The sequence below is a fragment of the Acanthisitta chloris genome, unplaced genomic scaffold (assembly GCF_000695815.1).
Source record: "Acanthisitta chloris isolate BGI_N310 unplaced genomic scaffold, ASM69581v1 scaffold43616, whole genome shotgun sequence".
Taxonomy (NCBI): Eukaryota; Metazoa; Chordata; class Aves; order Passeriformes; family Acanthisittidae; genus Acanthisitta; species Acanthisitta chloris.
Genome location: NW_008678366.1, coordinates 2,905 through 30,859, shown reverse-complemented (window position 1 = coordinate 30,859; position 27,955 = coordinate 2,905). Strand labels below are relative to the sequence as shown.

The 27,955-nt window shown below is 38.8% G+C and overlaps 1 protein-coding gene across 1 annotated transcript in view; it reads right to left on the bottom strand.

Moving 5' to 3' along the window:
• LOC103804227 (septin-2) overlaps nucleotides 1-26,129 on the bottom strand; it is a 31,924-nt gene extending 5,795 nt beyond the window's left edge. Inside the window, exons 1-11 of the mRNA XM_009076825.1 lie at nucleotides 26,058-26,129; nucleotides 24,874-24,973; nucleotides 23,340-23,426; nucleotides 22,621-22,744; nucleotides 18,041-18,175; nucleotides 17,463-17,580; nucleotides 12,759-12,860; nucleotides 11,820-11,965; nucleotides 10,781-10,864; nucleotides 9,778-9,835; nucleotides 2,851-2,944 (exon numbers count right to left, since the gene is read on the bottom strand). Coding sequence (XP_009075073.1) covers nucleotides 2,876-2,944; nucleotides 9,778-9,835; nucleotides 10,781-10,864; nucleotides 11,820-11,965; nucleotides 12,759-12,860; nucleotides 17,463-17,580; nucleotides 18,041-18,175; nucleotides 22,621-22,744; nucleotides 23,340-23,426; nucleotides 24,874-24,973; nucleotides 26,058-26,084 — 1,050 coding nt within the window. The 5' untranslated portion in view covers nucleotides 26,085-26,129 and the 3' untranslated portion in view covers nucleotides 2,851-2,875. The remainder of the gene's footprint in view (nucleotides 1-2,850; nucleotides 2,945-9,777; nucleotides 9,836-10,780; nucleotides 10,865-11,819; nucleotides 11,966-12,758; nucleotides 12,861-17,462; nucleotides 17,581-18,040; nucleotides 18,176-22,620; nucleotides 22,745-23,339; nucleotides 23,427-24,873; nucleotides 24,974-26,057) is intronic.
• Nucleotides 26,130-27,955: the final 1,826 nt, after the last annotated feature.

The following is a 27,955-nucleotide window of genomic DNA, read 5'->3' as shown; positions in this document are numbered from 1 at the left end:
CCCTAAAATCTTTAAAGATGCCTCTGTTCAAAAAGGATCAGGCAAACCAGACCTTCCAGTCATCCCATCTGGGTAGCACTTCATGATAACACAGACTCTTCAGTCTTCTGGGCAAGGATTTGAGTTTAGCACTCATCATGCATTGCCTAACTCCTAGAAAACCCCAAAGCATACAGCAATTTCCTCCCCACTCCAAAATACACCTGAAACCAGAAATGGGTATGTCACATATTTGGGTATTAGCATATTTCATTACCCTATGGTTTATTCTCCAGCTCTTAACTATGAAGGTGTTCACAACACACTTCTCTTTTCCCAAAATACCTGAAAACATCTTTATATTTGTGCTTTATGAAAGGGAAAATATTTTAAGATACTTTTAAAGAAAAATCAATAAATATGTATGCATGCAAAATAAAAAGAGTGAAAATGTTATTTTTTACACAAACTGTCTATAAAGTCACATATTTTTCTCAGCCCAAAGATCATTGAGGGTGCAAAAGAGCAACTGGAGGAGAGACTGTGCTTTCAGTAGCAGAGATGATCCTTTAAAGTTCTTGTAAAACTAGAACCCAAGAGATGTTCAAGATAAGCTGTGATAGAACCAAAAGATTGGTATCAAGGATGTTTAAATTTGTGGGCAGTTTGGTTCTGTTAACCACTGTGTTAATTACAAGTTTCCTGGTTTCTCCAGAAATAGTGAGTTCAATAAAATACAACAAATCTGATGGGAATGCTGGAGGCTGAACTCATCACTCCTCCTAAACTGCGAAGTCAGTTAACATGAAACTTTCCTTAGGCTAAATTCTGGGTGAGGATTCACTTCAACGTGCTGCCAGGATCATACAGCAACACCTGGCTTGGAAGGGCACAGCCAAGGTTCTGACTCTGCACACTGGCCAACAAATCATACTGGAAGTCTATCAGTATCTCAAGGGTAACAAAGAAGAGGTTCAAAAGCCTTTCCTGAAAGCAATCTGTCAAACAACATGATTTCCACAGCAGCTGCAGAGATGTAGCTTAGCAAATTCCAAAGGTACAGCAGGACCTCCACATACGAAGATCTCATCCAAATCCTTCTCGGATTTGTCCACACTCACTATTTCAGAACAATTAACTCCCTCCAGATTTAGTTCCAGCTAAATCATAACAAGACCATGGAAACACTCAGTTAAATCTGCAAAGCTCTCCTGCTTAACACATTTAGTGGTCCAAGATGCGCTGCAGATCAGCAATGTGAGGTATCCCCAGAATAACATTTCCCTTGGTTGCACATGAACATGCTCAGAACTCTGTTTACTTTACGTAGCCATGGCTGCAAATTCAGCCTGGGACAAACCATGCTCCAGTTCATTTTTATAAACACCATATCCAGCATTGCCAGGAGCTGTGAAACACAGGCAACCTGGGGCCATTCCTGGCTAACCATTGCTGGAATACTGCAACGCCTCAGCCCTCAGATCCCAATTTCACAGCAAAGTCAGTTTCCAGGTGCTGAAGAAAGAGCTCTGAATATATTTGTAGCATTTGCCATACTCTGCACTGCAAACAACAACTATGGATGAGGTTATTAGATTTATGGTGGGTTTTTTCTTACTGAATATCAGTTTAAGGCCAAGTGACTAAATGTGATCTGTAAGCCACACAAAGACTTGAGCTTCTTTGCAAAAACCTGTAATGATCATTTATACTATATAAGCTTTCCTGCATCAAACAGCCATTTTCACATGTGGTTAGTTTGGCCATATGATAACGAAATCACCATGAAAACCTGGAACCTTCAGTTCAGACTGAAATATTTAACAGTATTGAACAGGCTGCAGAGTGACCAGCTCCTGCCCAGGGAGGTGAGAGTTGTGTGCCAGACACTGCTACTGCATACACTACATGGTCAGCCATAAAATCATCCTCAGTGTTCCCAACTCTGGGAAAACAAATCTTAGTATGGAAGTCAGAAGACATAATGTGAAGACTCCTCTCTCTGTAACAGCTGAAACTGTGGCAGTGAGAAAACCGAGTTTGAATTACTTCTTTCCCCTTTACCTCACTCAGAGATCAGTGCACACACCAGTAAAACCATCAACTTCTGCTTAAATCAGAATCCAGCGAATAAGTTTATTTCTTAAACTTTTTTCCTTCTTTTTTTATGTAAACAGGAAGACTGAAGGTTCAAATAAAGGCAACAAAAAATCTCCTTATTTTAGGCTTGGAATGTTGGCAGCTGCCACAAGGTCATAAGGGATAATATAATCCATTTTATTCAAGCTTTACATTCCACAAGACCAGCAATCACATCTAGAGTATTAAACTGAAGTATTAAGCAACAAGGCCACTCATATCCTTCTATTTTTTTGCTCTTACAAGAATAACTCCATCAGGAGGGCTGCATTCTGCAGAAAGAATGAACATTTGCTATAAGAAACTTTTTCTTCCCTCACTCTCTCCCTACCTGATAAATCACTCACATCATCAAGGGAGTCTGTATTCAGTACACACAACCAGTTTGTAAAACTTTGTTTGGCTCTTTGAGAAAACTGTTATAAATTCAGCAGCCTACACACCCCAAAGCACCCTAACTTTTGTTTATATATAATCAAATTAATTTCTGAGCAGCTTGTGCTAACAGAAACAAAGCCAGATGACCCACAAATAAGGCACTGAAGATAAGCATTTACAGATCTTAAAAACAGCTGGAAAGGTAACATTTGTATACATCTTTTTTTTAGCCTACCCAGAAGATCACTCATTTTTCTTCTGTAAATACTATAAAAGCAAGTCCAAAGCACAAAATTAACAATAATCATTGTGAAAATCTTGTGTAAGAGGAGTAAACAAGCCAGAAAGCAATACCTGATGTATCCAGATGTTAAGCATCTTAGTCATCACCAGGCTTCATCCTCATTTGGGCTTGCATCTGTGCAATCATCTCCTGCATGCGGCGCAGCTGGAAGAGAAAGATACCCACATGTTTAGCACACTTTCATGAGGAGTCCAAAATCCAGGAAAACTGTAAATCTTCTTCTTCCATGGTAGAGCACAGATCCAATTTGCCTCTTCATGAACTGGAAATGCTCAACAATTCACAAAACTAAATACTTTATTCTTCCCATCTCCAATTCTTCAGTGCATCACATCTAACTTTCACACCAGAGTTGCAAGAAAACTTGTAATAAAATCCAAGCCTTTTGAAGCCAATTATGTTTGCAGACCTGTGAATCAACATTTAACCTATAATAAGCAAAGAATGTCCTTTAGGGGTGCCCAGAGATACACCTGAGTGAGCTTTGTCCTGATAGAAGTGCTCAGAGCATGAGATATGTACAGATATTCATCTTGTGGCTATCAGAGAACTCTGCAACTTCTTAGCAACAGTGACAGCCAAACATGCAGACAGGATTCAAAAACTGCTTCAAAAGAGAAATAGAAAGATGTTTATAAAATCTGAAAAGCCAGACTAAACATATTAAGCACCAATATTTTTTTTACATCTAAACAATGATTTTTCCTGGAAATAACTGTTTTCTTAAGGCATTTTCTTAAAACACTTAAGTTAGTTTTCATCTCATAAGAGGCCAGTAACTTATAATTTTTTGTTGTTGGATTTTGGGTTTGTTTGGCTGTTGGGTTGGTTGGGTTTTGTTCACGAAAATGACATTAATTGAAATAAATGTTCCTTAAGAAAGAAGCAGAAGCACTAAAAGATTTTCAGAATCTATATGCAAATACCTCTAATTTGGTTTACAAATGACTGGGTACTTCCTTCCAAATGCAGCTGGGGAAGCTCCACATACAGAACTGCAAGTGCCCTGTCTGACAAACTGGGAAGGGAATAGACTGCTGTTTTCATGTACATTGTATAAAACATGAGTCCATCTCAAACTGGAGATCCTGTGAAAATTCTGAGGTTGTATAGCAAGTTTTCATTTGCTTTAAGTACTTAGAGAATTGCTTTCCTTTATTTTCAAGGGGTCAAGGAGTAACTCCAACTCCAAAAGCAATATGTTTCAACAACGGTACTGTATTTTCATCAAACCACACAAGGTACTGTGATACTCCCTACTCCATCAGATTCAATACAAAAGAATCTGAGACCTGTGTTTGAATACATGTATGTGCTGTTGAGCTGTTGGTTTGGTGTTCTGTAAAAAAATCCCAACCCAAACAAACAAAAAGAAACATCAGGGACCAGGAAAAATTAACTGCAGGTGCCTGTATCAGTTTTTCTTGCCTGGTCTCAGGTTTTTTTTAGAGTAAGAAACTGAAGATTAACTGAAGAGTGAAAAACAGATTGCAGCATAGCCAGTAGTAACAGAGCTTGCCTAAAACTAGATGGCTTATGTACTTATCCTCTTGCTGCAGCAGCACAGGGTTCAGGAGAGGCTAATTCAGGCTCCTGTGACTGCAGCATAGATGCCCTCTGACAAAAGGAGATTCACACAGCAACAGCATGAGATGCAGCTAAGTCTGCAAAGATTATTATTATTATAAACCCATCTACATCTTTCTGCTAAATACTGCAAACAAAAAGCTTCTGATCAAAGAGATGGCATAATGCTGCAGGAAGGAGGGAAAAAAAAAAGCAGGAAGTTTCAGAAATGAGACTTGCATTGATTCCATGATACGAAAAAACAGAAAAGTTTCAGAGATGAGCTTGTACAAATGTAAGGCACCTGGTCTTTTGAACTGCCTCTCTGTAGAATTACCATCAGAATAAAACTAGCTTTTTGAAAGCTTTCCTCCTTGAGCTTTCCCAAGAGCACTCCAAGCTGAACCATGAAACATTCCCAAAATAGAAACCATTCAGTAATCACAGGGGAAGACACTGCAGCACATGTATTATGATGATTGCTCAAATGCACAATTCTGCTAATAGCCAACATCATATTTTAAGACTTAAATGCAGCATTGAGACCTACATTTTCTTAACCTTAATTGATAAAAATAATCCCATACCACAAAAGAAATCAAAAGCTGTGTATGACACAAATGTAAGGCAGCACAAAGGCCTACTCTGTTCTGATGTTAAGATTGTAGCAAGATTTTCCTTTTCCATTTTCATGTGGTGTTTTTGAGACCTACTGCTAAAGTCTCAGTCTCATCCATTAGCTAAGTAATGGCAAGTTTCTGAAGCTATTTTAGCCTAATTCAGCAGAAAACCTTTCAGACACAAAGCCTGTGAAAAAAACTAGGTGCACTGTCATCTCCTATGGCCATTGGTAGGTAGTAAGTCAGTGAAGTTTCCTTTTCATAAGGAAAGTTGGAAAAAAAAAAAAAAGGAAGTAAAAATAAAAAGATACTCAAACACACCTCTCTTTTTACTGCATCCTGGCTGCATCAACATTTTGACTTGGTTTTCCTGAGCATTTGCTATGCAAACAACCCCGAATAGTTGCTTTCTGCTGTGACACTGTGGCTTCTTTAAGAGCTCTAACCAAACTTACAACTATCAGTTTCATAACATGATTCTTAGAGACAATCTATGAGCAATGATAGATATCACACCTGGTCAAAAACTACAGGGCTAAATTGCTAAAGTCAGGGGTAGGAGCTGAACCTAGGGACAAGGCACACCAACAGTTTGTCAGGACAAGGTTTGCACAGCAGTAATCTTGCAGCTCAAGTGTAAAATTAAAAAAACTCAAGCTGTACTGTACTCAAGTGGTTACCACGCCAGTCTCCAACAATTCCTCTTCAAGTAGAGGACAGGACATAAGAGCCATTCCTCAACACTACAGTACAAACCAAAACCAGCTTGTGTTCACCTTACTGGACCTACTGCATGCACAGAAACAACCTGTGCTCTTAAGAAAAGAGAACATTAAAAAAATCACACCAAAGACTGAAATTGATGTCACATCAGCATTTGTGTTCCCTTTGCTGTTGGGGACTGCAAGCATCAAGGGCATAAGATGACTTTGATCTTGCACAGCAGCAAGGCCTCTCACTTGCAAGAGCAGCATTAATACACTCTGCAGGGAACTCATGTGCATCTCCTGAAGAACAAATGCTACAACGCGACAGAGCAGGGCCAATGCACATCATGAAAAGGAAGCTAGGAAACAATGTTTAGAAATCTGCTAAAACAAATAATCCCCGTGAATTCTCAGATAACAAAGGCAGAAGAATAAACTTAACCTTGGTGCAAGCACCACTTAGTTTACTTATGTCAGGACCAAAAATTAAGTTCAAACTATCATGTAACTACTGCAGCAACATGGAAAGGAAACAAACATTTGAAACGAGAGTCAAGGTTACAAAGTTAAAGTGAACCATACACATTCTTAATAGCTTCAGTGCTCTGAACAGAAACCACTGACACACAGCTCTGCTTTACTTGCGAGATTTCATCACAATACCAACAAATACTGCTCCTGTTTGAACACTGTGGAAGAGCCTGCAAGAATATAGCAAGATGGAAAACTGCACAGTGGATTTTCCTAGTGGATGTTCCCATGACAGTTGCTGTTGATTAAAAATGCTTCCAATACCAAAGAATACAAATAACCTTGTTAACTGAAGACAAGAAAAATACTCCTGATAAGTTTACTGTAGTAGAAACGGGGCTACCATTGATATAAATGTCTTTCATAGGACATGTTGACATAAAGAGCAAAAATCACTATGGCCACAGTCATCACACCACATGGGCAGAATGCACCATTCCTTCAAAAAACAACTCAAAGGGACAAAAAAAAAAAAAATAATAAAAAAAGGTGTTTTTCATTCCAGTGCCTAAGGGATTCCCACTGCTAACTGCTTACTAACGGTTTTCCTCTTATGATATTCTTCAGGTCTAAGACTACATCACTTCACAGAGCAAGGCTGAAGCCTCCCTACATTGGGCAATAACATCCCACAAACAAATTACACTTTAGACCGGGGTTTTATTTCCCTCAGATCTGCAGGTCTTCATCAGCAGTCATGCTGTCTCTTCACATAAGTTTCCATCTGATCTTTCAAGAAAATACTTTCCCATATACCTGCAATACCAGGCAGTTACCTGCACACATTCATCACATCCTCACTCACCCACAGGGCCCCTGCTGGCCCCCACCTGGCAGCCCTCTCACTGCAGGCTGTCCCCCCACTGACTGCCACACTAACCCAGGCTCTTCATCTCATCTGCCAAAGGGTTAAACACGGTCAGAAAGTGGAAAGACAGAAAACAATTTCAATATTGCAGTTCATTCTGCTAGACTCGGCCCACTGCTGACCAACTTCACTGCAGACAGCAGAGCAAAGGGATTTGCCCAAAGCCTCAGGGTAGCTCACTGGAGAAACCAGAGGAAGTTTATTCCTTGCTGTTTTTATGTAATCACAGCCCTAACATTTTTCTGGAAGTATTGCCTTTCAAAACTTTGAAAGGTTTTTATTACAATATGTTTTTGGAGTAGGAAGAACATGGCACAAAACTACAAACTAAGTTTGTGTCCATTTACACTACAACATCAAAATAATCTGTAATGCAGCATATTTATAGTAAATAAGATGAGTATCTTTATTCTTACTTGCACTTTCCAGCTCAGAAAAACAAGTCATCACTTGCAAATGAGCAAAAGCACAACCAGACAGAGCAATAAATCCAAAATGACAGATTAGCAATTCCAAATTGCTGAACTGGGGACCATGTCCTTTGGCACAATAAAAGATCATTTCGCAAAAGTGATGCCTTGATAAAGATGATCCTGGCACTAGCCCAAGCATTCATTCCTTCCAAGGTTATATAAACCTCACAAAACTGTAAATAGAACTTCAAGCACCGTTACTGATGGGAATGCAAAACAGGAGGGGAAATGGATATTTGTTTTCTCTGTGAAGGCCATGGAATGCAAGCCCATTTCCTCTGTGCCTCTTTCCTCCACAGATTTTTCCCAGTCTGCACCTTAGGGATGATTTGGAGATGAAGTGACTTCACAGTAGCTTATCTACAGAAGATTCAGCAAAGCCTCTTGATCTCTTTGGGACAATAGAATGCCAAAGTTAAAAATGTATTTGTTTTTTCAAGTTCTAACCTAATCCTCTGCAACTTCAGCAGCAATTATTCAGAGATGATTAGCTCCAGAGGAAGCTTTCAAAGACTGTCCTCCAAGAAATTCAAAATTCCATCCCTTTAGCCATGTTATGTAAGACACATTTGCATACTTACATATTTGAAAAAATCTATACATTAATATATCCATACTTACATACATATATGAATCTATACATTCACACAGTGGTCAGAACAGACCAGTATATAATAATGTGCTGCCATATCAACAGTTTCCAGGGGAAATGGTTATAGGGGAATTTTTTCAGACATAAGTCTTAAAATAGTTTTACAAGGATACCCAAGTTTCTCCTTAACTACTAGACATGTATAATTTACATAGTTCAAGTAACAGGAGAAACAGTTATGCCTTAAATTCTCTAAGTCTACTGCCTGAATCTCACAAGCATTAAGGAAAAGTAAAACAAATAACACTTCAAAAAATGCTCTTGACATTTTCACAGCATCCAGCAGCACTGGCTCTCATCTGATGGGCTGTGGTGGTTTGCACACACATTAAATGGGAGGCAGTTAATTTGTGTACAAAGCACTTGCAGAAGTTCTACTCTTGCAAGTGCACTGCCATCGAGTGTGCTTACACTGCTGAAATGAAGTTATACAGTGATAAATATGCAGCTCGTTTAATCTCCAGTAATTCATATTATTAGTTACTAATTATGGTGATAATCAGCTGCTTCTACATTTCCTCCTAGGAACATTTTTTGCTATTTATGTCAACACGCCAGGGTTAGCCAATAGCTCACCAGGGTTAGCTATTTTTAAATATGGATGCTATAAAGGAAAAAGGAAATGCATAGACACAAGCAACTACATTTCAAAATTCTCCATGTATGGGAGTCAATCTTTCACCTCAGAAACACACAAAGCTGCTGGCAGGTTTTGATTTCTTACTCCAAATCACTGCATATATGCACTGATCTTATAAATCATGCCTTCCTGCACTTAGGGACTTGGATCCAAGCTGAACTGGATAAAAGGATAAACAGAAAAAACAATATCTTGCAATTGGCAGCAAGCGTCAAGTTTTCACAGTGCAAGCAGTCAAACACTGGCAGTGTCCTGCTTGAAATTAAATACTGTTAAAAATTTCTGCATCTTTTCTTTTGCACAAAAATATTAAGTTGAAAGGCCCAGCAGTAACTTGACCAGAGTGAGAGTTTGAAATCAGACTCTGACCAGAGTTTGAAAACAGCAAATCCATAAGTTAACAAGTGCAACAGAGACACTATGAATTAAGCTGAGACTAAAGATGAAAAAACATACACATTAATTATATCATGGCACTTTTAAGACTCAACAGCCCTATTCTACTCCACAAGACCTAAGAAGACTTTACTGGTAACATGCTTGCAGTAAGCACATGCACATCTGAAATGACATGAGACTGCTATCTATCCCAACATACTATGTTGAAGGCAGCATATGTAGCTGACAAACATAAACTGATTTCAATACTTAAAGTAGCAAATATCCATATGGCAAATTAATAAATAAATGGGAAGTGATAAGTATCCTGCCTACGAGCAAGAGTCCACACACTACCTCTCGTCCACAATGCAAGGAACTACAAACAAAACACTGTATGAGCAACTTGAATGTTCACATTGGGTCTGTCATTTTCCACAACTCCAACTGAACACTCTGTAGGCAGTAACTGATGTAGAATACTGAAATTGGAACACAACATGTTACGTTAAAGCACAACAATTTTAGCAGCTCCCTCTTACCTCAGCCTCTTTCTGCTGGAGGATTCTATCCTTGTCTACCACTTCCTCTTCGACAGGCCTGTTGAAGAGAAGAATGCATTGAAAGTATAAAATACAGAAGTAAAAATCTCCAAGAACAGATTCAAGGCTCATATTTCAATTAATATACCATCAAACACAGCCTACATGCGTAGGGGAAATTAGGGCATTCTTAAACTCCTGCTTCCCATTTGTAACAGGCCATGTTTACCCTACAGACTCCTGTTATTCACTCTCCATTCATCAGAATTTGATTTCTTCACTGCTATACAGCTTTTTCTACAAGTTACTCTAATGAAGAGATTTCCTCCACCATCTATCCAAGGTACAAAAATCAATCACTAAAAAGCTGTGTAGGCTATTTCCTTTCTTCTTTCAGATCAAAATGCTTTGTTGAATACTTAAAGAACAAATGATGTGTGGACAAGAATAAGTTGCTATCGAAAAAGATGCACCAAAGGTAGATGCAGATTTTTTGCATGAAGTTGCCAAGGATAGAAACCTTACCAGGAAGAAAAAAAAAAAAAAGAAAAAAAGAAAACTCCACAAACCCCCCACATATTATCAGGAAAGATTGTTTGGTCTAAACTTCTCTCTTTGGCTATACATGAAGTAGCCAGTCCTGCAATAACTGGAGAAGCAACATCCTACCTCATCAGGTAGCCTGAGGCCCATTTAAATGTGCCCACTAGCATTTATTTTCTCCAAGCAGACGTCATTAAATAAACACCTATCCTGCTTGCAGACCATCTCTTCATGCACATTCCAATTAAAAGCACCAACAAAAGGGTATGGACACAACCAACAACAGGTGCTTGTAAGCACGGCGCTCTGCTATACATTACTCCCCTTCAAGAACAGCCTTTCATACAAATTTCAGTCATTCCACAGACTGAAATCTCATCCAAAATAATTAGTTACAGGTAGGATGTCAGGAGGAAGAGCAAGTTCATTGTCACAAGCCCAGAGGTTTGCACAGACTTACTTGCCAGTGCGTTTTAGCCTCTCCGAACGGAAGTTCTCGTAGTGCAAGTCTTGGGTCACCTCCTGCAGGTCCTGCATATGTGTTCTAGAATATGCAAAGGGATATTAAACACTGTGTGCGCTTCTCATCAAAACAAAGAAAAACACCCTTTTGTCTTCTATTTCTGTTTTATATAATGGATGTATTTACCAGACAGATAAAGCCTTGAAGCCTGCCATAAAGCCAGACAGAACTCTGCTTTCTGGTTCACTGGTCTTTAATTCATACCTAAGTGCCCCCACCAACATTCTTCAAAGACCCAAAGTATGCTGTCCTCCTGTTGACCACTAACTGCTTTAGAGGAGTTGTTTGTACCAGTCTCTGTAGCACTAAGAACCTTGCAAAGACGATTATTCAGCAAGATACTTTGATTCCTAAAGTATTTTACGACTCCTAAGTGCTGTTAAGTATAATTTGTAACTGAGAACTAGGTGGAGCTCCTTGGCTCACACAACAGCTGACATTGCCTAACAATTTCCAATTGTCAAAAAACAAAAGGAAAACCCGTTTGCTCCCAATGCCCAGCAGAGGGCAATCCCTGCCCTAAGGAGACTGAATTTGGAACAACAGAATTCAATTTCCAACAGCAACAAAACATCATTTTAAAAAAACACTTAAACCCATTTACGCAGGCAGAATATCCTATCAGCTAAAGCCATAAAGGGGTGGGGTATCACATTTAACAAAGGATTTCCTATACTGCCAAGAAAACTGAACTTTGCTCTTCACTTTGAATAATATTTTAAAAGTCTCTCTGCCCCACAGACTGAACTGCAACAAAACTTTGGTTTATACGTAAATCCATCCAATCAGTTCACATAAAGCATAAAACCATCACATCTATCTGCCAGTGTAAAGTATAGCACTGTTTTCTGAAGTCAGAGGACACAGCATCAAAACAAGCTGCAGGGGACTAAAGAGTCACTAAGGAGCTCATGCTCTTATAACTCTTTAGTCATTGTGACAGCACAGGAGATGGAGTCACTTCACCATTACTCACACCAGCATTGTGCGCAGCTTAAGGAAATCATTGTGCTCTGGATTTTCAACTTCCACAACTCCCCAGGGGTACAGGCGGCCCCGGATTTTTTTCCCCTTCACCTCGATAAGTTGATTGGATCCAATAACAGCGAAGGGAATGCTAGCCTAGTTGAGACAGAGCAAAACAAGTTACTGGTTAATTCTTGTCCTTTGTTTTGTCCTTCTTTTAAAGAAAGCACAAAGACTTCAATTACAAACAGGCAAGGGGGGGAAAGAAATGTTGACAAATGCTCTCTACTAAAATCCTTCCACATCAGAAAACCAACAAATCCTATTCTAGGCAACACAATCTCTCCTTATGGACACCTGTAGCTTTGTTAGGATCAGTTTGTCTTACCAGAGGCACAGAAGGAAATGACGCTTTGCTTTAGGAACACTTGACTGTTGTTCAAATACAGTTTGGACATAATGTGTCACCTGACATAACATCATGCATGGAGAACAGCCAACAGAAACATACTTCAGATACAGATTAAAGTTGCTAGAGAGGGAATTTCAGATACATTCTTCAACTACCTTTGCAAGTATCACAGCACAGAGGAAATTACTTCAGTAAAACCTTTATTATCTGCTCTAACAAGAGGAAAGTTGTTAATTAGTACAGCAACCATAACACACATACATTCTCTCTCCTTGCTTGTATGTTAAAACATTTGTGTCAGAAAACAGACTGCAAAGAATAGTTCTTGGTGAACAGTGGCTTACACTCAAAAGAAAGACACACTACATTTGGAGTTCTGATAAAGCAGAGACTGGAATAAGAAGAATTATAATTCAGAGTCAACACCCAAAGAAAACTGCAATTTTCAACACATAATAAAAGGAATAAAGTACCTTTAGGCATATTGCAGATGGAAGAACTAGTGCAGCAAAATAATAATCTAGGAGTGAAACTTGCCTTTAAAACTCTAGTTTGTTCTTTAAACTCCTCATCTTCATCAGAATCTGCATCAGGGAGCTGATAAATCCTAATGCCATGTTCGGAAATCTCATCCAGAACCTGAGAGTTTACAAAAGAGAAGGAACAATAAATTCTTCTTTCATTGAAGAGGTATTCAGTTAAAAATACATACAATTTATTTACTAGTCTGTCACAAACATGCACCTGACTTAGTGTCCACAGTGCCAAATAACAGAGGCTTGAAAAGTTTTTAAAAGGCACAAAAGATAAATGCATTTTTAGAAAACACAGCATGTAAATCATTAAAAATACCCAGAAGACTTACATGACACATAATACAGAGTCAGACAAAAGCAAAGTGAAGCTAATATGAAAAAGGAGTAAAAGCAATGAACTTGGAGAAGGGATTCACTAGCTACAGCATCAAAACCATTCAGCCCTCATCAAAATACGTTTTTGTGTATTTGATACATAGAAAAATGTAAAAGACAGTGCCTACTGCCACTTGAATCAGAGACAAAAGCTTATTGTCCACTTAAACTGGAGAAAGTAATTAAAAATCAACTAAGAAAAAAATGCCCATAAACAGTTTTCTTTACTGTGCCTAATGTCTGAGATGACCATACAGTACCTCTGTTCCTGCATACATTCTTTTTCTAATGAAATCACAGCAGGGTGAGCAGCTAACGTAACTCTAAGCCTCTGGCAGTTTCAAAAGGTGGCACAAGTCAATCCTTTCTTCGAAACTGAAGGGAATGCTTCGACTGCCAAACTACTAAAAATATTTAAGTCAGCTCTTATCCCTACATTAAATGCACTGACAAGACTTCCTTTCAGTAAAGAAAACATGGTGGTATGAGCAGAGCATGAAAAATGCTGAGGTTCCACAACGACTCTCTTCAAGGGGATCTTGGATGATTCAGAAGAAAAGGGTTAACTGTGCAAACTTCCCAGAGCAGTATTCCCTACGGAGCTGCAACCGTAACCCCACAAACAGCACCTGAACCAAGCAGCTGCACTACTACAGTGAGGCAGGAGCTCAGGGCAGACAAATCAGGGAGGGTTTTGAGGTAATGGTAAAAACATTCAGGAAAGCCTACGTAAGGACTTGTGGTGCCATTACTACATACATAACTGGAGATTAACTTGATAACACAAACACAACCAGGCTTCAAATAGATGAGAGGTCTTAATGAGCCTTCTCGTAGTATTGTTGGGTTCCCTCATCCTGTGTCGTGATGGCAACCGACAGCTACAGTAAAAATGAAGCTTGTCCAACCAGAGCTTGATTACTGAACAGCTGTTTAAAATAAAACATTTCTCCAGACCATTAGAAGAGGAAAGACCATGTATGAACCACGGCTATTCCCCCGACAATGTTTTTCTGCCAGGTACATAAACATCCCCCGCACTCACACACGCGCTCATGCTGAATCAAACACTGAGCCTCCACCTACGCAGAGAGAAAGATTTTTAAAAGAAAATAGACGTTTGGGAAGAAGTGTTGCCAATAAGCAATTAACAGCTCCATTCACACAGTGACATTTAAATCAGCGCGTGTTGCTACTGTTTTGCAAAATGGAAGAGAACGAAATTGTCGCGGACTGATAATGGAAGCTGCACAGCTGGGAGAGGTGTGGCAGTACTGCAGTGAGATGACTTTAACTAGCAGCATGAAACAAGAAAGGACATTTAACCTGGCTGAGATCTCAAAGATAACTGCTAGTGAAACAATAACGGGAAAGCCGACAGCAAGGGGTGCTAAAATAATATATTACAGCTGTTAAACCTAGTGCTTTCCTGAAAGGAAAAAGAATGGCAATAAAAACAAACTGTATTTTATGGTTCTAACAATGAAACAGCATTTTGCTGCTTCAAATCTGAATTTTATTGGCCTCAGAGGGTTCTGTGTTCCTAAAGATTAGCCTTCCCATGGGAAATTTAAAAAAAAAAAAAAAGTCAAAATATTAGTTCCCCTCTCATGAAGTCATTCTTTTGAGCATGTTTCCTTAGCAGGCTTGCATGGCACAGCTTGTGAAACTGCCTTGCATTTCTTCCCACTCAAGAGTTTTTAAAAAAATAACTTTGAATTCCAGAAAGACCAAACAGGAATTACTCCAAGCTGGGTTTCCTCTGCAAGCACCACCAGCTAATCTTGCTGCTTAGTCCGTAGCGGCAAAACAAAAACATTTTACTTCAGATTGATGGCCAAATGGCAGAAACATCTAAAAAAAGTAAGACTGCAAGCTGCGTCAGCAAAGCAGGGCTTTGATTCCTATTCTTGATTAGCGACTCTGTTCGCCAAGATGCTTTGAGTTAGAACAATATACAGTAGCTTTGACTTTCAAAGCTTTGGAACAACATTATACATTTGACTTAATATAAACTCAGTTTGCAGAGTGACCTTTGCCAGCAGTATAAAAATAATGAAGGCTTGTTTACCTGCTTCCTAACCACTCCCTCAGACTACAGATGCCATTCATCTCGCTGTTCTCAGCCAATGCATAAATGTGGTGTCCATATGTGTAAGCCAAGACAGTTTTAAAGACTAGTTAGTTAAAAGTAACTGCTCAAACTAGAAAGAGCTGGACATGCATCAGCACTAAATATGGTCAAGAGAGGGTGTCTTTAAATTAACCTGTTCATCACAGAGTATGTAAACTGGGATTCATCTCCATCTTCCACAATAAACCCTCAATGTAACATTGCTTACAGAACTGTACTGAAATATAAGCAATTCCCAATTCACATTGGGCAACATTTGTTTGCACTGCTGCCATGTTTCAGCTAAAATCCAGTGTTAACAATGCAGAGAAGGGAATGTCATAAAGCACATGGACTATACAATGCTTTTCTCTGGGGCCACCAAGCAGCAGATAAAAGGAGCACAGGTGAGAGCCTCAAAACAACTACAAGTATTGAAACCTGCTAAAACCACATTCCTCTTCATTTTACCTAAAAACTACTTTTGTGGAAGATGACTGTAGCTAGGACCTTTTTTGTATCAGTCCATTTTATGTATTTGAACAGACAGAACATTCAGATTCCCAGTGAATTATCATTACTGTAAAGTAATTAACATTCCACTTAAATGCTTCCTTCAGATCTTCCAACATCATTCTGCTCACGAATGCTGAACCAAAAACTAAGTACCTATGGAAACTGAGTCTGAAGGACACTGCTGAAAGACCAAATACAGTTTCTGTATAGAAAGTAGCAGCTCCACAAACAATATTACTATAAGATAAAAATTTTTTGCCAAGTCAGTAACACCCACAGAAAATGAGAAGCAATAAAACCAGCATATTCAGCCACATTTTTGCCTTATTATTTCCCTATGAGTTCCTTCAATTTGCCCACAGTACCTGATATCACCTCATAGCATTTGTGGAGGAACAAAACAGAAGCTCAAGAGCCTGGACAGAATTTCTCACAGCAAGATCTAGAGGTCCATTTTGTCTCAATGAGTGACCTTTTATTTTTTGGTTCCTCCTTTCAACTTCACCACAGAGCTGGGCAGTTCTGTATCAATACCTCTCCTCCCATCAGTGGACGTCTGTCTTCGAAGCAGACAAGGTTCACAGAGTCACAGCTGTCCCCACTTTTAACTTCCTCAGACACTAAGAGCCTATTCCATTTCTTGGGCAAGTTTTCTTACATCACTGAGCTTTATACAAACACAACAGCAATGCAAACAGTATCCTGTCAAACTGTAGTTGCTTACATGCCTACACAAACCACAGTCACACCTGTGATTGTAGCACTGGTTCACACAACAAAGCCCTAAACAAATCCTCTAATTTAGGTTGAGTTCAGCATACTTTTAACTATACTATTTTCCTAGCTAAATAAAAGCTGTAGTCTCTCTCCAGAAAACAGAAAAATACCCTCACACAAAAGCCCTTGGAGTAAAGATCCAATAACCATTCTAAAGGGCTCCTGGAAGCCAGAGGATCACAATCAAAACAACTGTCTGTGTCTTCCATGAAAATATAATATGAAAGATAGAATCTTACCATGAAAAAATGTTTGCATACTCTGGTGTAAAATACAGACTGCATTTTACAACAGCTCATTATCCCTACACTACTCAAGGCATAAGTTATTAAACTTGTAAAAATTCACAGGGTTTGTAGGGTTCAAATCTGTTAGGCCTTTACAAATTAATGCACTGGTTTTGAGTCAATTAGATTTTGATAAATTTTACTGGGACACCTCTCAGCATAACAGAATCTCACCACCTACCCATTCCTTTCATTAACAAGATGCATTAAGTCATTCTCCATCAAAGAGGATAAACCACACAAGATCAAATATTTACGTTCATTGACCAGATTATTCTGTGATGAGATTAGTGGAAATGGAATGGAAATTAGATCTAAGGTGAAAGACTTGTACAGCCACCAATATCTCCGTTATTGCTGTGGATGATCTGAGCCCTTGTTACAAACCATGTTGCTCAAAACCTGCTCTGTTGGGGTGCACTGCTTGCTAAGATGGATGAAGCCAAGAGCAGCCAGATTCTCAGCAAGTGTAACTGGTAAAGCACATCAGACTTCAGTGAAGATTTCCCACCTCACACTTCCTGAAGATTAGGTCCTTGGCCAATATCATTCACCCCTCTTCAGTTTGAAATTACTTTATATTTGGCTTTAACATTGTATGGGTTGCTCTGTTCTCATGATCAAGTGTTAGACCTACTCTTCTCTTCAGCCTCTCTCTCTCCTTCAGTGTCAGTGTATCAGCCTTGGCAATCACAGGGACAATGTTGACTTTTCCATGAAGAGCCTTCATGAACTCTACATCTAGTGGTTTCAGTCTGCCAACAAGGAGGAAATAAAAGGATTAAAAAAAGTGATAGGCTTTGTGTTGTTTGTTTTTTAACAGACCAAATGTATTAAAAATTATTTCAAGTGTCTACATAAACAGCATTTCCACAGTAAATTAAGTCAGAGCCCTTGCTTACCAGCTTGGCTGTGTAAAGGCTGAGTTGCAGTTAAAATTGTCACTATATAATAAATTGGATATTAAAAGTGTAATGTTTCTGGGTGATAAACAATGCTAGTACTCACTGCTTTAAAACCATATTAAATGCCAAGAAGGGGACAAAGTAGATGAGAGCATTAATCCCCAAAGACCATTTTAATTGCATTGGTTAACTGACAGGTTGGGAAGTAACTCAATTAACATTAAAGTTAAGTTACTCACTCAAGTAATAAACAGGCTTATGAACATGATATAACAGCCTAAAATACTCAAGCTCAAGAGTTTTTGCTTACCCATGCCCAAAGGGAGAGATGAAGTAAAAGCAGCAGTGGACTCTGTTGTCTATGATGTGGCGCCTGTTCAGGCCACTCTCATCATGCAGGTATCGCTCAAACTGGTTGTCAATGTACTGGATAATTGTTTTGAAGCTGTGGTATGGAAGAGAGGAGAAAGAGAGGCATCTTACCTCAGCTTTAAAATAACAAGAAAATAATTACAAAAAGATAAGAACAGGAAGAGGATGACACTTTCATTAAAAGCATTTGTGTTACAAAAAAAATCCACTTCTTAGCACTGTATCTAGTACTGAGGAAAAGTATTTTGTTACTGCAAAAAGATATTTTTGTAACAACCACCAAGTGTCTACTTATCCTTGAGCTACTTTCAAGTGTTACTCTGTTCACAGGGTAAGAACTTCAAGTGCAAGCTCAGAGAAAAGCACTCAGTGGAAACAACACAGACAGGAACAGAAGACTGAGGATTTTTCTGCCTTTTTTTTGAGGGGTGGGGGTAAGGATTTGTTTTTTAAATCAGCTGGCAAATGACATATCATGTATATCCTCTTGCTTTACAACCCTGACCCTAGAGCCACGTTTCTGTAGTTACCTATAAAAATTTTGGTATTCTAGTCTGTTTGAATTAGATACAAATACGCTTGCAAGTCATGCACTCGAGCACCACGTGATTTATCAAGCTATTTTTGTTACCTTACAGAATCCTTTTCTGTTGGCAAAGAAAAATAATTCCTTCTTAGTTCAAGGCAATTTAAAATGTTCCCTAAAAAGAAGTAAGGGAACACAAAATCTGATCACGTAGATTAATCAGATACAAAAAGCAGTGACTAGAGAGAGAAAAGTAAACACAACACACTAATAAGAAGATCGTTTTAAGCTATTCCAGAGCATGTAGACACCTGCAAACACCATTAATATAAAAGGACACTTTCTATTAAGTACTGCAGGGGAAGGGAAATGAACACACTGATGTAGATAAGATTAGGCAGATGACTGTGTGTCATCAACATGTCTTAAACTACTTGGGGAGAAACTAAGCAGAAAGCTTAACTTGAAAAATAGTGTTTCTGTTGCTGAAAAAGCACAAATTTGACTAGAGACATTTAAGGAGGAAATAGACAAGGTAACAGGAAAAAGCAATTAGTAATGTGGAAAATGAAGACAGAATGATGGTAAATACTGTGACAGGCAGCGACGTTCAACCCAGGGCAGCATGGCTGTAAAGAAGATAATAAGAGAAAGCAACAAGAATCATGGTAGAGATCCTGGAGGGAATTTGATTTTCCAAAGCACAGTAAGCTTTTGGACTGAGGAGGAATCAATCCATAGTGGTATATATACACATGCTTACACCTTTGCAAGATTTAGCTGTTCTAAGTCATACTACTGAAGACAGCACAGCAAAGCATGGAACTCACTGAGTTTTGGCCTTAGTGCTGTTCTTTAAGAAACAGCATCTCAATGCTGAAATACAACAACATGGTTTATATTCCCGTTGATCTTTGATACTTCTCCTCTTAGCTGGTAAAAGGTAACAAGACTGAAGACATACAAATATGAGGACAGAAAGCAAGCACTAACAATAGGAAAGAACTATCACACATTTCCCTGGCAATGTAATTAGTTTACGTGCGGTTTTCTAGCTCTAACAGCTATAATTTTCCCTATAAATACAGCGTTGGTGTCCTGTACCTCCTGACTTCCGGGAAACACCTGGCTCATACCACTGTGCTGTCATTACTGAGGAGATAGCACATCCTGTATCGTAACAGCAAACAACACAGCCATTGCATTTAAGCCCACTGGGGGAAAATGAACAGTATTATCAAGCCACCAAACCCCACAAAATACAACTTAATATAAGTCAGTTAAAAACTAAAATTAGGGGGAAAAGAATTAGCAGCAGCCAGAGGGCAGCTATCAAACAACGACCTGCGACACTACAAGCAAGAGGAAACAAAGTGTACGATCAACAGTACCTAACAAGTTCATCTCTTTTTGAGACCAGATTTGCATCAAGCAGTTTTTTTTCCTCCCCTGATTAGATCCTTTTTCTTCTGTCTCATGAATGATGTCACTTTAAGGACACGCTTCTCTCACAATCCCAACATGCTTAGGCATGGAAAAGACATCAAATGCATCAAGCCTCCCACCATAAAGAATTTTGCTCTTCTCCTAACACACACAAACTGATGCCAAGAGCAATCCTCAGTGCGGTTTGATCCTAGAATACAGAACTCCAGCTAGCACTAAAGCTTCACATGGAATCTAAAAAATTATCACTAGGGTTAACTGTGGATAGGCTCCACTTTTCCTTGCAGGCTGCTTTAAGTACAATGGCATTGGGAAAACAAGAAATAATGTGCTTTAGAAAGTGTGTTGTACTAAATCTATAACAACTCATTTCCCAACACTGATGTTCTTCCAATCCAGAAGACCTGGAAAAACTTCTGACAGCACATAATCCTCACCCGTCCTTTTTCTGTGATGCAAAATACATAAAAATTTACCTCAGCTCCCATCCATGAAAGTCAAACTCTAGAATTTAGCCCTTTCTTCAGTGCACAGACAGAAACCAAAAGCCATTAGGAAACCTACTCAGGAGAAAGAAATTTGAAACACTCCCAGTGATTGCTGCCTCCTAGAGACATAGTGTCAGTGATTCACCCCTTTTCAAAATCACCCTGAAAAACAAATAGTCCGTACAAATTGCAGCCTTTCCAAAACAAGGGGTGTATAAACCTGGGATCATGATCAGCACCATCTACTGGTTAACCACGGCTGCAATAAATGCTCCTGAACACAAACGTAAGTTCAAGAACATGAACTTGCTCCTTCCTCTGAACTACCAAGGAAGGAAGGTGGTTGCACTGGGTTAGTCTTCACTACAGCCTGAAACAAAGAGTCTATCCATCCCAGTCCCTGCAACATCCTGTAAAGATTAACAGACTTTGTCAAAATGACACTTGCCATGGCTCAAAGGCTTTCCATGTGACTTAAGAAAATTAGACAAGAGAGACATTAACTGCACCTTTTTATTGTCTGGTATGTAAGTACTATTTGTTCCTGTAACATATTTTGATGTTCAAGATTTGTCACAGCAAACTACGTATAAGCCAGTAAATTGTTCTACTGGGTCTGAATCACCATAGAGTGACTCTATTTAGGAAGCTTCCCAAAAGAAAGGGGAAAAATCCAAACACGTAGGTCTCTAAGAAACATCTTAAGAGAATAAACAAAGGGCATTAGCACACAATCAACAGGAAGAGCTCTGTGTAACACAATACACAGGCTGCAGAGCTCTCAGCTCCAGCGGAAGGAAGCTCTAGTCGACAGCACACAAAATAAGCAAGACCATGCTGCAGTCTAGAAAGATGCCTTTGTATTATTCCAAAACTTCAAGTTTTTTCAGCTTACTAAAGGAGGAAAAGTGGGAGGAAAATAAAAATCCCACTGAAGCTTCACTTTCAAACTTTCATTTAGTGTATCATAGAACTTCACTGCCTTCACTTTAGCTGTGTTCCCACAGTACACCAAAGAAAGAAGAGAAAACCCATGTCTGACAACTATGTTCTTCAGAATGCTCTGGATAACATCATTGTGTCAATAAAAGAACAAAACATTCTATTAGCATTACAGATGCTTATTTTATCAACTATTTGCCTCTTTCCTGATCTTTAACTTAGACTGAATAACTCAAATCAACCTGTATTAGTTAGTTTCATGCTCCCTTGCTCTGCACAGTGACACTCTGCTTGCCTTAGGTTTACCACCACAAAAGAGTGTCAGCAAAATTAATGGCTAAGCAAAATAAATATTGTTTGCACTTCTTAAAAGGCAACTATGTGGAAACCCAAAGTTTAGGTTCTAGTTGTGCTGGAGTAAGTCAGGCATCCCAGTAAGCACATTAATAGATCTCACCTGTATTTGAAAAAAGTTATCAGTTTTCCACAGTACAAGGGAATTGATTATGATTATTTGGAAAATACATTTATGAACTTATTAATTCTGTTACAAACTGCCCAGGTCCTTTCTAGCTACATGATCATCTCCTTTCTTCACGATCATAATGATAAAGCAATTATGTATGTTGTGCAGTGTAGCTGCTGAACAATTACCTCATCCATTAAAGATTATCAGTGACATTTAGACAAGAGAAAGCTACAAGAAGTAACTTCATCATAACAAAAAACCCAAGTAGTTCTATCAAAATTGCTAGCAGCATATATAAAGGACAGGGAATGAAAAGTACTGTCTTTTAAAAACATGAAAACTGGATGGGGCACAGACACAGAAAGTAAAAAGACAAAAAATTTTCCCCCACCAGAATTCCACCCTATTGGAATGGTCATGGAGACAGAAAGTTCACTGCAGTTGCCAGAGAACCTGACTGGTGGAGAGGCCATCAATTCTGAGGCAGAACCACAGACAGTCTAGGGAACCCTGACCAAAACTTTGAAAAACATTGAGAAGGGGTTAGAAAATTGAAACTGGAAGATGTGGAACGTAAAAGACAGAGACACTAGAGGAGTGTTTGGGTAAGACACACTGTACTAACAAAGCAGTATTTACACACATACCAGTCCTGGCTGTTAATGGCATCTCCATATCCTGGTGTGTCAACTACTGTTAAACGCAGCTTCACCCCTCGCTCCTCTATCTCTACTGTAGATGCTTCGATTTGAACTGTTCTCTCTATTTTCTCTAAAATAAAGGAACATTTGGATTGTTATTAAGCCTATCAATTGCTGCAGAAACCCCCACAGGAGAGAGAGCAATTGAGGAGGAACTGCCATCTGAAGAATATTGTAACCTACACAACATAAAATATCTTCTAGACAAGAACAAGCTATTAGGCAAAATTTTTGTACATAAACTGCAGCAGTGAAGTAAAACAGGGTTAGTCATGACAATATGCAAAAGTAAAATTATAATACTCAAAAACGTGCTAGATTGTTTGTCAAAAGGTATTTACAGCTCTAATCAGGATTGAAGGCATTACAGGCAAAAAGCATTAGAGGAAATGGGGATTAGAGCAAACCACATTTAGGTATATTGATACCCAAAAGTTTTGGGGGTTGGATTTCTTTAATAACAAGTGATGAAGAAACCAAAGCTGAGTGTTTGAAAAGAAATATAAATGGGAACATGACAGCTGAATAAAATATAATTTGGAGGATTAAAATATAGCATGGAGAAAAGATGCCATGGGTGAAGTTATCAGAACGAAGCAATGTTAACTGAAAGAATGTGAAATTTTATAGGGTATGTGCTGGAGGAACTGCAAAACCACATTTACCTGCAGCTCCAGGAATATAACGTTCTGGATAAAGATCAGTCAGGAACAGACTGTTAATTAAAGTGGATTTTCCTAAGCCAGACTCACCTACAAACAAAATAATTCAGGTTATTAAGCATATACACTTTTTACCCCAAGCTTTTTAAAGCCTTGTCTTTCTCCAAGCCCACATTATGGAGGAAAAATAATTTGTTCATCAGGATCCACCCAAGCTTTTGATATAAAAACATCAAAGGTTCAGCTAAGCACTTTGAAAACACCGGAAAAACAACCCTCCAGTGTTTTTGTAAATGTTACATGAAAATTATAAGTTTACTGTAATAGATGTCACAATAAAAGCTGAAAGGTCATACAGCACTTGGACTATAGATCTGGAGATAGTTCAGTTACTTTTTTCATTTAAGCTTATGAAATAAGGAGCTGTAACTCTCCTCTTGAAAATTCTGGGAGCTTTAAGGTTTTCCTGAGCTAGAAATTGACCCTGGAACACTGTTAGGAAGGAGATGGGTGAAATAATCCCAAACTGACAGTCAAGTTTAGCATCCTTACAGTTAAGTCTATGTATGTTCTATGAAACCATAAATCAAAGAAAATTATTCCAAATTCACCTGAGAGTTTTCATAATTCTGTAACTTCAGGTCATACACATTTTGTCCTACATTGAAGTAATAAAGTTAAACATGTAAATGTAACTATTAAATCTCAGTTTCAAAAAGTCACTTTTTTCCTAACCCAAGGACTCAAGGGGACAGCACTTAGAACAACTGGCCATGTTATTTTATGGATGGAGAAGTTATCTGTCAAACTACATGAAATAAAAACACAACACTTATTGCAAATTACCTATTTGTCTCACAAACACTGCTGAGCACTGTCAACAAATAACCCCAACCAGCACTCCAGAGCACAGAGAATAAGGAGGAGGTGCAATGCATCTCTTCCCATTTTCATTTTTCAGTAACATGTAACTCCAAGGTAGTGCTACACAAGAGTGACAGTACTGTAGTCTCCCTTTGCACTTTCATAACATTGAACTGATTTGATGCAAAGATAATTCAACATGTCTCCTGGAAGAGCTTTGTGCCTAAAGGACTCTCCATCAAACACACTTAGAGGTGCTCATTGTCAGAACAAGACAATTACAGGTTTATGACAACAGAGTGTACAGTACAGAACAGCACACACAACAGCAGCATCACCATTTCAACAGCAAGATATCCACCATGTGCTTTCATGCCTTCAGCTGGGGAAATGGGAGTCAGAGAAAGACTAAACAACCATCCCTACCATCTGACAATGAGTCAGGGATACAAAAATGTCCTGTTGACTCAAAGTCATCATCTTCAATCACTGCAAATACTCCCTCCTACTAAACATGACTAAATACTAAGAGATAAAATTAGAAAGTGCAGAGGTTCAAAGCTTTCTCTTCTGCATAACAGTCAATTGCTAAGTACGAAGACGAACACATCTATCTGAAAGAAATTTTGTTGTTGATGTATAACAGTCAAAAATACTTAAAGAAGTCACTTACCAACCACCATCAGTGTGAATTCAAAGCCCTTCTTTACAGATTTCCTGTGAACCTGGTTGGGCAGATTAGCAAATCCCACATAGCCTGCCGAGTCGGAAAACTGACAAGAAAACAAAGGTGGAGTATAAATGAGATCCCTTTCCCCCTAAAAAGTTGAAAACTAGCTCAATTGATTCTACACAATAAACTGCAGAGGTATATAAAGCATGTGGAAAAGTAGAGAATGAAATAAATTTTTGCTGCTACAGCAAGGCAGACCTGGGAACAGGCCCATTCACCAAGCAGGCTGATACAAATAGAAATCAGGTAAGTACCTTGGGCTACACATAAACAGTATTCTCCCCTTGGATAAAATAAAAATCTGCAGGCTTGCAAGAACACACTATTATTAATCATAAAATGTAAATACAGCTAAAAATCCCAAAAGATTTTAAGCCAAAGGTCAAAAATACCTATTCAAGACTGGTATCTGCTGCTAATACCTTCTTTAAAAATAACACATATGCTTACATGTAAAAACACATGAACATTGCCCAGCAATGTAAGGATTACCAGATACAATCAGAGATGAATCTTTTGCTTGTTAAGCTGTTCACCAATCTCCACAATCTGTAACTTCTAACACAAAAGCAGGAAAAAGAAATGTGCCTGAAAAACTTATCAAAGAGATTTGGGCTATAAAAAGGGCAGTGCTCCACCAGCTGTTATCAACCGACTGAAAACCTAATGGGAGTCTAAACAAGAACTGAAGGCACTTGATTTAGGGACCTATGAGCTAGCTGGAATCAGGTTTTCTTCACAGATGAGTTTATGGTGAGAACAGTTTTCCTGCCACACTTCCAGTGGGGCAGGAGGATACAGGGGAAATTGCTTACAAGGTAATTATGTATTTGCTAACAATCTTTTTAAAGCCCACCCAGGTGGGCAAAAACATTAAAAATGAAAGTTTGTCATACGAAATTTCCTCAGGTAAAGGCACCATTCTGACTGTGAAAGCAAACACCAGCAAGCCTATTACCAGAATCACATACAAGCTGTTTCTACTCGACAGTTCCTTTCAAGAAACACATCTGAAGCAATAAAGTATCATTTATTCACAATTTCCCACTTCAGTAAAACCATGACTATTTTCAGGAGCTGAATAGAGTCCAAACAAAATTTTGGCTATGCAGCCATCTCTTTACCTTCACTTTTTCACCTGACTGAGACATGTTTCGTCACTCCAAGTTTCAGACACTGGAAAATAAAAGCCACATTTCATGTTAGCTGACTTGAAGATTACATTAATTTTAATTTTGAACTGCTCAATTACACATAATAATCACACTGTATTCTATGCCACGTATTCCAAGATTCCAAGTTCTCTGATTCTGTAATTAGCTAATTAAGCCTGAAATTGGAATATTCTCTGTTCCCACCCCCATGTACAGAATAGCATAAGGTGGTCCTTTTTAGTTCCATTTTTACTCTTTCTACTTATCAATTATATTTTTTAGAGACAGTTTATAAATAGGTGAATGTAATATAACTGTTGTCCAAGCAATGACATTTGAGAATTACTACCAGGTACAAATATTCTCCAGAGAACAGGACACCTATGGATTCCCAGGTAAGGGTCATAACATTTTCAGTCACTTCAAAATCCTATTGCTGAATGGGAACACTACACTTGGCTAACCCATGCTGGACATGAAGGACTATCAAAAAGATTTGTTATTTCCAGACACCCAGAACAGCTGGGGTTTGGCAAGCCTTTATCTCTTTACTCAAGGATGTTAGCTGTGCTATAGATTAGTTATCAGGGCAATAGCAAGGCCCTTTCATTTAGAGCAGCCTCAGAACAGGGACAGGAAACGCAGAAGTGGCAGGAGCACTTCACAGCTTGGTTTGTTGACAACGCAGCTCTTGGCCTGGGAGAGCAGGGAAATGACCTATGCAGGCACCTGTATGTTCAGACAGAAATGCTTTCCTGTTGGGTAGCAAGAGTCATTTTAGCAGGATACAGCCCAGTTTCTGACACTGGCAGTTTGACAGTCAAACCTTACCAGAGACACATTAAACTTTGGACTGAAGGAAAAGTCCAAGTTAGTATAATTGCCACTCAGAGTTTTAAAGAAAACATGTCTTCAGCTCTCATGGCATTTCACTTGCCCTGCAGCAGGCACTGAAAATCCTGGCAGGGGTGCAGATACCAGCCACCCTCTAAGCAAGGAAAGTCTCTTCTTCTGCTCCAACTACTTTCCGCCATAGCCAGTTCACTTGCTTCCCAATTAAAGCCTAATACACCCATTGCCTGGAAAACAGGGAGGTCCTGATCCCAGACATCTTCTGACAGCCTCTAATTGGGTATTCCTTAAAACAGCCTGGGCAACATGCCTTGAGAATGATTTTGAAAAAAACAGAGCTTATTTTTCTTTGACCAATTTGCAAGGGCTTATTCTAGCCTCCAGTCACACACTGCTACAGATCCTTAAAGACAAGTAACAGTCTCACTGACAGATGTAACTCATTGCTCAGTCCACATCTTATTTTTAAGTTTGGAAAACTCTGTTGTCACCTTGTCTATAAAACCAGCAACATAATTTAAGAGCTTAGAGAAGGTCATAAATAGTCACTGAGTACTAATGTAGAGAGACCTTCTGGCCCATGTCTCACAGTAATGCCAGAGAAGACTCCCAGCCCAGCTGTCTAAAAATGAAGGAGAGAAGGGAGAACAATTCAGCTGTCAATATAAATGGCAAATTCTCTTAATTCTGCTTTAAACTGGAGTCATATCCATTGCAGCATTACCCAAGCTACTTGATTAAAAAGCAAAAGAGTCAAAATCATTATCAGCTGATTATGACACATTTGACTTCAAAAACAGTCTGTCTCTCATCAAAAGCTAAACCTACAATAATTCATTCCAAAATATAAATTACAAAACCTGTTTCCTGCACCAGACAAACCACATTCACCTTGTGTCTTACTCTTGACCAAAAAGCTGCAGGACAGCTGCTCTGATCCCATCCTGACTGCAGGGCATGCTTCCAGCAACAGGCATCCACTTAGTCACTTCCCACTGGATTTTGTTGGAATAGAA